This window comes from Catharus ustulatus, chromosome 4 (genome assembly GCF_009819885.2).
Source record: "Catharus ustulatus isolate bCatUst1 chromosome 4, bCatUst1.pri.v2, whole genome shotgun sequence".
NCBI classification, from domain to species: domain Eukaryota; kingdom Metazoa; phylum Chordata; class Aves; order Passeriformes; family Turdidae; genus Catharus; species Catharus ustulatus.
This window is the reverse complement of record NC_046224.1, coordinates 24,491,021-24,503,051: the sequence shown is the minus strand read 5'-3', so window position 1 is coordinate 24,503,051 and position 12,031 is coordinate 24,491,021. Positions and strand designations below refer to the sequence as shown.

Here is a 12,031-nt window from a genome sequence, read left to right as displayed (position 1 = left end):
TCCTCTCCTCTCCTCTCCTCTCCTCTCCTCTCCTCTCCTCTCCTCTCCTCTCCTCTCCTCTCCTCTCCTCTCCTCTCCTCTCCTCTCCTCTCCTCTCCTCTCCTCTCCTCTCTCTTCTCTCTTTTCTCTCTTCTCCTCTCTCTTCTTTCTTCTCAGTCACAGTCAAGTGCTGTTGCACTGCCGAGCCCCAGCAAGCTGTGTGCAGAGATCAGGGTCTGGCTCATCAGTTCTGGAGCTTCACTGATGTAAAACTCCTGTCAGTGGCCAGGGTCGGGATGTCAGTCTCTTTTCTTCAGAGAGCTCCCACCTGAAGGACTGCATTTCTCATTCAGCTTCCCCTCATAAATTAATCACATCTTAGACCCAGGACTTCAAAATGATTATTAACACACTCTTGCCCTTGTAGTCCAGCATTGTGGGTGGCTTCAGTCAGTGTTTTGATGTATGCAGACAAGAGGCTCACGGGGCTGCATACACTAACCACCCTCTCAGCCAGCAAGAGAGGTCATCGCCATGGGCCAGCCCTTGTTCCTAGTCACAGAGTTTTCAGTTGAAAGAGTACAATGTTGGGTTGGGATATTTTTTGTTTGGTTTTTTTGGTTTTTTTTGTTTTTTTGATGTGCGCCAGTAAGTTGGGCTCAGAAGCCAGGAGCAGCTGGAAAAGATGATACATAATGCAACAAGGCGACCACATTTCTCTGGGAGATCAAAGCACTCTCGCAGTGGTGGTGCTGTCATGATGGAGGCAGGAAAACCATTTGAACACCCGACCACTGCCCCCACGCACATGGCAGAGGAGAAGAACGTGAGGGAGCCTGGCGATGCTGCTGCACACATGGCGCTGCAGTGGTTTTGCACACAGCTGTGCTGACTGGCTTCCGCATCCACTGGCATCTGATACTTCCTCGGGCCTGCCAGCAGTAGGGGTGATTGTGCCAACCAATTTCACAGAATCACAGAATCAAAGAATCAATTAGACTGGAGAAGATCTCTGAGATCATGGAGTCCAACCATATCAACCACACCATGGCACTGTCACGTCCTCTTTCCTTAAACACCTCCAGGGATGGTGACTCCACCACCTCCCTGGGCAGCCCATCCCGATGCCCAATCACCATTTCCGTGAAGAAATTCCTCCTAATGTCCAACCTAAACCTCCCCCGGTGCAGCTTGTGACTATGTCCTCCTGTCCTGCCACTGGTTGCCTGGCAGAAGAGGTCGATCTCCACCTGGCTACAGCCTCCTTTCAGGGGGTTGCAGAGACTGATCGAGTCACCCCTGAGCCTCCTTTTCTCCGGCCTAACCAAGGCCCGCTCCCTCAGTCCCCATGGCAACGCGGCGGGCGCGCGGGGGGCGGGGTCGCGCGGCCGCTTCCGGGCGACGCCGGCGGTGACGTCACCAGCGGGGGCTGACGGCGGCGCGCGGCCGCTTCCGGTGAGCCTGGGGGCCCCTCAGGGACGCCCCCCCGCGGCTGCCCCCGGGACGGCCCCGCCGGGCGCCTTGGGGCAGGGGCTGCGCTCGCCCCCTCAGCGGCCGGGCCTGCCCGCAGTCCCTTCCCGGGACCGCCTCGGGGGCTGCGCTCGCCCCTCCCCGGCCGGGCCCTGCCCGCAGTCCCTGCCCGGGACCGCCTCGGGGGCTGCGCTCGCCCCCTCCCCGGCCGGGCCCTGCCCGCAGTCCCTGCCCGGCCCTGCCTCGGGGGCTGCGCTCGCCCCCTCCCCGGCCGGGCCCTGCCCGCAGTCCCTGCCCGCCCCTGCCTCGGGGCTGTGGCACGGTGAGCTGCCGGTGAAGCCCTGGCCCTTCAGGGTCCGGTGTGGTGGAGGTGACCACCTTCGTAACGTCACCGTGCTTTGGGTGCTGGCGAAGGGTGGGCGGAACCCAAACGTGCCAGCTAATTACTGCCCGAAATTAAATGGAAACGGGGTTTGTGCATGGGGAAGTAACGAGGCTTTCGGTGGAAAGCTTGCACATGGCCTGCCGAGACAGGAGGTGAACGTCAAAAAGTGACGTGACTTGCTGTGAAGTCAAGAACATGGAGAGGTGTGATGGATAAAACCGAGTATCTTTAGCAGCCGTGGTGCAGGTCGAGCGTGGGAAGAAGCAGCTTCGGGAAGGGGCCGCGTTTTGTTCTGTGCTTCGGAAATGCTGCACGTCTGTCAGTCTTGGGTTTGGAACATGCAGCATTCGAACTCGAGGGCTTTTTCCTGTCGCATGCAGAGCAGAGAACCGGGGATACTTGACTCCTTTTTCATCTTTCCATATAAGAGCAGAGACCACCACGTGGCATTCCAAAAAAGAAAAATGAGATTGCTAAGGGTGACAGGTTGATTCTCCGTTTTTTTTCTATTGAAATCATTATTTTATTTGGTTTATTCTGTTCTTTCTTCCCAGGGAGTTTGGAATAAGCAGCTTCAGACAGACTTCGTTGAACTAAAACAATGTTTGCAGATTTGGACTATGATGTTGAGGAAGATAAGCTGTGAGTATTTAATTTGTCTTTCCTGGTATTTCTTACAATAGAAGTAGGCTTTGCAGCCGGGACCTAATGAGAGTTGATAAATTTACTGTGTGACACTGTGTGCTGAGCATCAGTTCAGTGCTGATTTCTTGCTCCCTTTGGAGGCTGGGGATGAGGCATTGCTGTGCTGGTGAGAGCATTTGTGTTGCTCTGCAGTGACTGCCCTGCATTTAGCATAGAGCACTTGATTTGCCTCACATTTATGCTGTGCAAGTTGTCCTCTCACTCCAGCACTAAGTGCAGGTGAAACACTAAAGCATGATAGTGTTTCTTCAGTGCCTAGTGATGGATGAGGGTGTGTGTCTCTTCCACTTCTAATCTTTGAATGCAATACCAAGAAAAAGATAGCACAGGTCTCCCTGCTGACCTGTGTGGCAGAGGTGAAGGAATGGATTCAGATGTGCCCATGATGTTTGCCATTTGTACTGACTCAGACTCTGGAGTTGTTTCACATACAGGCAGTTCTGCGTAAGTTCAGTTATTCCTTTCTCTTTGTAGGGGCATCCCCACTGTACCTGGGACAGTGACCCTGAAGAAGGACTCTCAGAACCTGATTGGGATCAGCATTGGAGGAGGAGCACAGTACTGCCCCTGTCTCTACATTGTCCAGGTGGGCACCTAGGGAGGAACAATAAGCCAGCTTTTTAAAGCAGTGTTGACCTGAGAGATGGGAAGTATGGAGAGAGAGCCCTATGCTGTTCATTCTTCTCAAAGTGGGAGATGACATCTCATTTTTCAGTGAGAAGATTTCCTTCCTCGAGTACCTAGTAGGTGTGGAAGAATTAAGACTTGTGGAATGATCCTTCTCCTTGGAGAGCTTGTTAGAATTCACAGGGGAACAATGTGAAACTCCCAACATCAGGAAATCCTATGCTCAAAAAGGTGTATCCTAGAGTGGCAAGAACTTCCTGAGGGAACAAGATGATCAACCCGTCTCTTGGTTTGGAAAAGGGGAAAACTGCAGCTTCACCATGGACAAAGTGGATTGAATAGGAGGAATGCAGCTGCTTGGTTTGTGCTCTTTAGCTCTGCATTGACCTTCCTCCTGATTGCTGGCTGCCTGTGCTCTGTCTTAGGTGTTTGACAACACTCCAGCAGCCTTAGACGGCACCGTAGCAGCTGGGGATGAAATCACAGGAGTCAACGGGAAATCTGTCAAGGGGAAGACCAAAGTGGAGGTGGCCAAGATGATACAGATGGTAAAGGTGAGAGGTAGGAGGGGGCCACTGGAGCTTCTGGGTCATAGTGGGCAGCTTGTTGTCCTTGGGTAAAGGGAGCCACTGCTGCCTGCTTCCAGTACAGCAGTTTGGGGTTTGCTCTTTCTGCAGGGAGAAGTGACAATACACTACAACAAGCTTCAGGCTGACCCAAAGCAGGGCAAGTCTTTGGATATTGGTAAGACTGGTTTCTTTCTCCCTAGAGTATTAAAATTATGCAGAAGGGTGAAAGATTGGACACAGCTGAAACCAACTTAAAATTCCATTTCCTTTCTTGCACTTAACTGAGCCATTTTAAAATGGATACTGTCAAAGATAGTTACAGGTTTAAAAAAATCTCTCCCTGACTTTTTGAAATAGGCTTTAAAGTTAAATCAAGACTTAACTGTTGTTGTGGGAGGCTTGTTTTTCTGTGCTGTGTTTAGCATGGATGATGAATCTCAACTGTATAATAATTTGGGTTTTTTTAAATACATGTAAGTTATGCTGACCTGGTTTTCGATGCACACAAAAATGTGTCAGTTGAAAGGCATTGGTGATGATTTCTGAGCTTGGAGAACAGTGATAAAATACTTATCTACACTGAGTTTTGTACAAACATAAATTTTATGGTAGACCAGAGGGCCTTTATTGCTAAAACAAAGTGTCTGGATTTGAAATAAACCTACACAGGTGTCTGCTTTATATGGTCTACCTTTTTCACTTTCAGCAAACTGTTCTCATTTCTTTTCCTGGTGATTATGGTGCTAATAAATTGACAGGAGTTCTGGAAAATTGTAAATAGTGAGATGGATTTCTGGAAAAACAGAAGTGTGATGAGAATATGGTATTTTCTAAAACACTGTGACTTCAGCTGAGTTCTTGGGATCTGCAGGCAAGTCTGCCTGTAAATAAAGGTGACTGAGTCATCTGGTCCCAAGGAGGGCATAGATGTCTCTAGTAATTTGCAGGGTATGACCACCAAAACCAGGAATTCCATCAAGAGGTGATGAAAGGGTTTGACTAGGATTCAGAAGGTAAAAGTAAGGAAAGAGATAACATTTGAGCATTAAGACCTGATTGGCTTTCACCCTCATCTTCCAACTTCAGCTGAAGTAGTGCAGCAGATAGCATAGGCAAAGTTTAGTTCCAAATATCAAGATAAGTGCTTTGCATATAGCAAAGTGATTGACTGGGACAGCCTTCCAAAAGAATTGCTGGAGCTCTATTGATTGAAGTGTTTAGGATGTGAGAGCAGAACAGATAAGCAAGTTAGATGTGCTATGCATGGCTGGACCAGAGTGCCCTGTTTCTATGGTATTCTCTTTCTGCTTGCTGCCTCAATACTGAGTTAAGTACAGTTTATCCAGTGCCTGGAAAACCAGTGGAATGTGCTGGTGAGCTTTTCATGGCCATGGAAGTGACCTTGATGCTGGTTTGTAACTTTGTTTTGGCCTTTAGTGTTGAAAAAGGTAAAGCACCGACTGGTAGAGAACATGAGCTCGGGGACAGCGGATGCCCTGGGGTTAAGCCGAGCCATACTTTGCAATGGTAAGTATTGTCCAGGAGGACATTTTCCCAGTGGGAATCCTACTCTCCTGTGTTTGCCTACTTTTTTATTGTTGCTTGTTCTTTTGTTCTGCTCTGCCTTGCTGTTGTGATTGTCTCTGCCCTTCCTGAGTGATATAGCCTGTCCTTGTGGGCACTTAAATATTTTATCAGGTCAGATTAATTTAAAGCAGGGAGCAACTTAGTGAATGCCAATAGATAAAATAAAATAAGTTTGCAGTAATTTTAAAAACTTGCCATGTTGTTGTGTCACAGGACAGGCATTAAGGGGTGAGGGAAATTTGAACCAAATAAATGAAACTGGTATTTTTCCACCTATTTAGGTCTTAGCCATATCCTGAATGTGACTACTGTAATTCTGTATTCTGATTCTTGCTTCTATTTAGATGGACTAGTGAAGAGATTAGAGGAACTGGAGAGGACTGCAGAGTTATACAAAGGTAAACGGGACATTTCATCAGACATTGGATGGGGGAAAATGATGCCTTCATTGTGTTCCAGTGAAGTGACTTACATGTGTTTTCTGGCTTCCATCACAGGCTTGACAGAGCACACCAAGAGTCTTCTCAGGGCTTTCTTTGAGCTATCTCAGACACACAGAGGTAAAGAATCTTGAGCAAAGGGAGCACAAATCTTTGACCTTCGGTTTCAGGAAATTTTTTTCAGTCCTTAGATGTGTGATTCTCTCACTCAAAAAACTAAGGCCTGCAGAAATGAGCTGGGAAGGGCTGTTCTCCAGCATTACCGGTCATGGTGCTAACACAGGCCCTGTCCTTCATATGGGACATTGGGGAAATGTCCTGCCAAACTGTGGTCTTTAGGGAATATGTAGCATCATCCCTCAGCTAATTGTAAGGTTATGGGAGGGACTTCTAATACTGGAGACAAGATTTTTCTCAGGGTTCACCTCTTTTTTTCATCTGTCTGTGTTTATTTTGCTCATGCAGCATTTGGAGATGTTTTCTCTGTCATTGGTGTACGGGAGCCACAACCAGCTGCCAGTGAAGCCTTTGTGAAATTTGCTGATGCCCATCGCAACATTGAGAAGTTTGGGATTCACCTTCTGAAAACAATTAAACCGGTAAAGAATTTAACCATAGGAGTAAAGGGTTTGGAGAAGAGGGGAATCTAGAAAGGCAGAAGCCTTTCTTTAAAGGTGTGGTCTTAAAAGTTCATTCATTGTGGGAAGAAGGACCCTTGACTGCTTGCCTTCAGGGAATTCTCTTCATAATGAAAAGAATCTGAGAAGTAGTATAATGAATATATCAACCTTGACCCTATGACTTCTGCACATGAGCATATTCCTGTCCTTTTCTTTTGGGGATGAGAGAGTAGTCTGACCAATGTAGTATCTATAACTGCATTGTGTCACTAAAAGAGTTCAGGGGAGCAATGCAAAAGTTTCAATCAATGTATTTGAATCATATAATGTATTTATCTGTGCACTTATTTTAGCAAAGAGAGAGTTTAAGTGTTGATTCAGGCACCACTTGCAGTGCTGTGTTGGATTTATGATGCTGGGTTGTGAAAGTTTGAATCAGGGAGAGCTGTTTCCAGGACCAGCTGAAAATTAAAGGAGTCAAAAGCACATGAGGCTAGAAGTGAGGCAAGCATTTCTAGCACTGGAACCACTTGCCAGTGACCGTAATGGAGGCTCTAACCATTCTGAGCCACAATCAAACATTTTCTTTCAAATATGCTGTAGTTCAAAGAAGAGTTAACTTGAGGCAGCCTCCTGACCTGTGCTGGGTAGAAGGTTGCACTTTAATTTTTAGTCTTATTTCAGCAACAGGGTGTTTCCTTTGCAGATGCTCACTGACTTGAATACCTATCTGAATAAAGCCATTCCTGACACAAGGCTGACTATCAAAAAGTACCTGGATGTCAAGTTTGAATATTTGGTGAGCTGCTTGTTTTCTGTTGGTTTTTTTTGGTTTTTTTTTCTTCTAAGTACTGGTTGAAATTAAGTTTCATAGAATCATCCTGAAAGTCACATCTAGCCTATATGATCACATATCCATCCTTCCATGATCCACGAGAGAATGCCCTGTTCTTTCCAGTTCTTTATTTACTGCCAGATTACTCAGATTCAGACACCTGCTTTTGACCTAACAGTTCTCACTGGTAAGAAAGATCTTAGAGTACCCCCATGACTTATTTTCTGCATGATCAAAATAATTTCCTGATTTATTTCTAAGGAGTTCCTCTGCAACTTAGGCTCTTGAACTCCTCTAAAGAGCTCCCCAGTCCATATTTTTCAGGTAATTTTGTACACTTTCTTTAGCCAAAGTAAACAACTGTCAAGTCATATTTGCTTTAATTTAGACTTTGCCTTTTTTTACCTCCTTCATTCCACTCAGTCCTTGTTTTCTACCCAAAAAGGGTAAGGTTGCTCAGTGCACCTGTTCTGCAGTTGTAGGAATCTATTTCCTTTTACCTGTTGAGAGAAGTACTTGGAGCTGCAGCCCTAAGGCAAGAGAATATGGCAGAATCTTTCCTACATCAATCCTTCCTGCAGTTAATCTTTTTCTTTCCCTCTTTATTTATTCCCATCTCATACTTTTCTTCTACTGTCTTTTCCCAAAGAGTAGATGAGCACAGGATTTTTCCCACTGTGCTTTCTTCAGAGTCTGTCCACTGAAGGAAGGCTTGGAATGGTACAACCTGATGGGTCTGGGCAATGATCAAGTTGTTTCTAATTTTTAATATCTCCTTCTTGGTTTGCTTTTCTTCTTTTTCATCTTTAATTCTACAAAGTCTTACTGCCTGAAAGTCAAAGAGATGGATGATGAAGAATACAGCTGCATTGTGAGTATCAATTGCAAAAGTACTCTTGTGTCTGTCAGCACCCAAACTAGTGAATGCATCCTAAGGAATTGCATACATTTGTTCTTAATGTATTAGAAATAGGGGATCCTTAAATGCTACCTGGGAAGCACTGCAGCTTGTTTGCTCAGTGGTTGCCTTTCTCAGTGTTTAAGTACTATTAGGTTATGTAAGGAGGATTAAGGTGTTATCTTCACAGATTCCATTTGTATGTAGTGTACAGCTTATCATTAATTCTGGACTTGTTTCTGAGAAATAGAGATTTAGCTTCTCTGCAGCAAAATGCATGTGAAACTGCATTTATAAGTGAAGAAAATTGATTAAAGGATCTCTCTTAACAATAGGGGTTTATAGTTCAGAGTTTTAGGACTTTAATCTTTAACAGCTTTGTTTAAATTAGCTAAAGATATCGCATAAATTCCAGTTTCCCTGCATAAAAGTAACTTTTTTTTATCCTAGGTGTCAGTCTCAGAGCAGGCGTTTGATTTTTTGGAATGTCTAGTTCCCAAGTGCCAGGAAGGAATCAAACTCCTAACACCATGTTTCATTATATGTTTCCTTCTAAATGGGAAGGAAAGAATCCCCGTCTTGCCCAGCAGTGACATCTCTGCATTTTGGCACGTGCAGTGTGTGTTAGGGAGCTGTAGTCTGTGGCACGGATTTTTCTGTGTGTGTGGTGTTTACAGGTGCAAGGGAAGGATACTTCATTGCTGACTCCTTTCCAGACTCTTGCAGGACCATATATAGGTCCCTCCCTGTTGGTTTCCAGCATTGTGTCTGGATGGTTGTAGATACCAGAGGGTTCCCAGTATAGATACGTAATTCTTTATGCAATCCACACAGAGCAAACCTTACAGAGGAGGGCAGAATTTTTGTGTGCTTGATATAAACTTGTTTGTTCTTAATGCCTGTCTTTACTAGTCCAAGTTAGAAGCCATGCCATCTCTCCATGCTGGGCTGAAAGGTGCCTGTCCTTTTGTATTTGCTTAGCAGTGATGCTTTTCTTTACCATGGTTGGTGTGTGTTTGGCCTTCAAAGTGGCCCCACTAACTGCCAGGTTTTGACACAGCTCAGTGCTCCTCATGGTTCCTGCTTTCCTGACAGCAGTTCCCATGTGCCTGAGAGGTCTGTAATAACCCAAGGCCGTTGTGAGTCCACATTGGTAGGCAGACTGTGTGGACAAGCAGTGTTGTGGGAGTCTCTAAAGTGGCACTGTGTTTTTGGCAGGCTCTGGGTGAGCCTCTCTACCGGGTCAGCACTGGGAACTACGAGTACCGTCTCATCCTGCGCTGCCGTCAGGAGGCTCGCACGCGCTTTGCCAAGATGAGGAAGGACGTGCTAGAGAAAATAGAGCTCCTGGACCAGAAACATGGTGAGTGCTACTGCTGAGTTCAGCAGACATGACTTTGGCTTTTGTGTTCCTCCTTAGTCTCAGCTCAGAAAATGGCTCAGTTCTCCTTTGTGGCTGTGTCCAAGACATCGGCCCTGAGGGGCCAGAAGGGGTTAATGTGTAGGAGATGGTATCTAACACTGGAAAAGGAGGCTTGATCACGTTGGGGGAGGGAAATTTCACACTTTTCTCCCCATCGTGTCTCCACTACAGTGCAGGACATCGTGTTCCAGCTGCAGCGTTTTGTCTCCACGATGTCCAAGTACTACGATGACTGCTACGCTGTGCTCCGGGACGCGGATGTCTTTCCCATCGAGGTGGACCTTGCCCGCACCACTCTCAGCTATGGGCAGAAGGACACGTACACAGATGGGGCGGAAGAAGAAGGAGAAAGTGAGAGAGAGGGTAGTGGGAGGGAGGATGCAAATGGAGAGAAGCTCATTGATGATGCCTGAGTGTGTCAGCATGGCCAGAGGGAGGACTTTGCAGACTTAGGAGAACATGTATTTCATGTGGCCATTCATCTTCCATGATTTCTTTCTATGTCCAGCCTGGGATTCCTCCTCTGCTTTGGGTGGGGTAGCTGGTTGGATTGGGACCAACCTCTACTTTCCTCTCTTTTCCTTTGCTTGTTTGCCTGGATATTCTTTTTGCCCCTGGAGTCTTCTGCTACCCAACCTGGGTACTGCGCTGTGGGGAGGAAAGGACACTCCCACACTGCCACGTGCCTCTGTGCAGGGAGCGCCTGGGCAGCACCACTCCTCTCTGGCACATGGAGGTGGTTAAGGGTTTGGAGGTGATTACAAATGGTGAGAACTGCCCCTTTGCATCCTCCCCTTGTGCTATGGGGATGTGTTAGCATCACTGCTTGCTGTTTTCTAGCTCCTTCTGAGGATCCACCTTAGGACGGTGATGGAAATACCCATCTCTAAACTGGAAAAAAGACATAAAGCTTTGTGTAGAGAGGACAACATGCTCTTTAGGCAGAGGCTTTGAGATTTTTTTAGTGTAAAGAATGACCAGCGTGCTCTCCTCTTTCCAACACAACAGCTATTTTGTGCTGCCTCTGGGCCAGCCAGCAGCAGTAGTAAGTATCTTCCCATTCCCTAGCACAAGGGTAGAGGGAAAAGGAAAGCTGAGGTGAGACTGCATCTTTCCTCCTTTCTTTTCTCTTCCCCTCCCTCCATCCCTGTGGGCCAATCCCAGATGCAGGTGGCACTTTCTCTGTAGTGAGCAGCACAACTGTCAGGAGTGGTGTGCTTCCTGGGGCAGGGGTTTTAACTTCTCTGTCATTACATTCTAGTGGTTGTGGGAGAAGTTATTTAAGGGCATTAATTTATGGTCAAGACGATTTTTTTTTTTGATTTGTGTTTCTCTGATTGTTTTTGGAGCTTCTTCATCTTTGTGGGTGCGTGGAAAAATGCCATCCATGGTCAAGTTGCTCTGGAGAATTAAAACAGACTGATGTAGTGACCATTGTCTGTAATAAAGAAATATGTGACATTTCATTTCATTTCATGTCCTTCATACCTTTCCTATAAGAGATTTGTTTCCTTATTATCCATTAGTTTTAATCTTAAATTATAATCTTGGGAAGATGGGTGTCATGTGCTGGCCATCTTTTTTCTTCTCATACTGGTGCATAATCTCAATACCAAGCTGCGGTGGTCAGTGCAGCACAGATTTCCAGAGGAAGAGAGTTATAAATGCTGTAGCAAGGCCAGTTCTCCAGTAATACCAACTTCTCTGCATTTTAGCTTCCCAGGGGAACAGCAGCCTTTTAAAGGCCGCCAGGTGCCTCAGTCGTGCCAAGGTGGCATCTCTGTGCCCTCCAGTGCCAGCTTCTCCACACAGCTCAGCTGTTGCATCACAGCAACAGCTTCAGCTGATGCATGAGCCCCTGATTCTCTTTCAGAGTTGAGTTGTTTGTTGTGCCAAGACATGGAGCCGTTGAGAGGAACTGAAAACACTTCAGTGGAGTCTGCCTGAAAGCCATTGAGGCAAAGTGTAAGCAGCATAGCTGGATTTTTCAGGAAGAGGTCTGGGAATCTTGCAGCACTGTCTGTAGTGAGATCTCGTACCCTAAGGGCTTTTATTTGCTTTTGTGAAAAAAATTTGAGAGTGGGAGGCTTAGTGGGAAATGTTGACTTGTGACAAGGAAACAGAGGGGACCTTGTTCTAGTGACCGGCCTGGCTGACAAGGGCAGTTGTTTTCATGCTGTGGACCTTGGACCTCTGGGAAGTTGTGAGCTCCTTGGAGGGCATATTAGTGAATAAGGGAAACCCAGCCTGGGGTTACTGGGGAAAGAACTGCAGAGTAACTTGGTCAAGCAGAAACAGCAATGTTACCTTGCGGGGAGGGAAAGCAAGCTTTGAGAGCACTGGATGAAGGCCTGCAGGGCCCCAGCACCCTTGCTGCTATTGTCATTCTCCCAAAGCTTTGCATCTGGGGTTTGTTACGGGGTTTAGTCTCGCTTGAGATGTTTTTAAGCGAGTTTGAATAGGAAAAAGCCTGAAGTCATCACTATGACTGGC

The 12,031-nt window shown here is 46.4% G+C and overlaps 1 protein-coding gene across 6 annotated transcripts; it reads left to right on the top strand.

Annotated features, from left to right (window-relative positions):
- The first annotated feature begins 1,354 nt into the window (after positions 1 to 1,354).
- On the top strand, positions 1,355 to 11,009 carry PICK1 (protein interacting with PRKCA 1). 6 transcript variants are annotated; one of them, XM_033057102.1, is made up of 13 exons: positions 1,355 to 1,376; positions 2,389 to 2,476; positions 3,014 to 3,125; positions 3,592 to 3,720; positions 3,844 to 3,910; positions 5,173 to 5,262; positions 5,667 to 5,720; positions 5,820 to 5,882; positions 6,228 to 6,361; positions 7,089 to 7,181; positions 8,038 to 8,088; positions 9,334 to 9,478; positions 9,710 to 11,009. In XM_033057102.1, exons 2-13 carry the CDS (start codon positions 2,436 to 2,438, stop codon positions 9,949 to 9,951), a joined length of 1,221 nt encoding a protein of 406 aa, XP_032912993.1. In that variant the 5' UTR covers positions 1,355 to 1,376; positions 2,389 to 2,435; the 3' UTR covers positions 9,952 to 11,009. The 6 variants fall into 6 exon arrangements, with proteins under 6 accessions (XP_032912993.1, XP_032912989.1, XP_032912991.1 ...); XM_033057098.1 differs by having other exon boundaries at positions 1,374 to 1,434; XM_033057100.1 differs by lacking the exon at positions 1,355 to 1,376 and adding an exon at positions 1,708 to 1,771.
- The last annotated feature ends 1,022 nt before the right edge of the window (positions 11,010 to 12,031 follow it).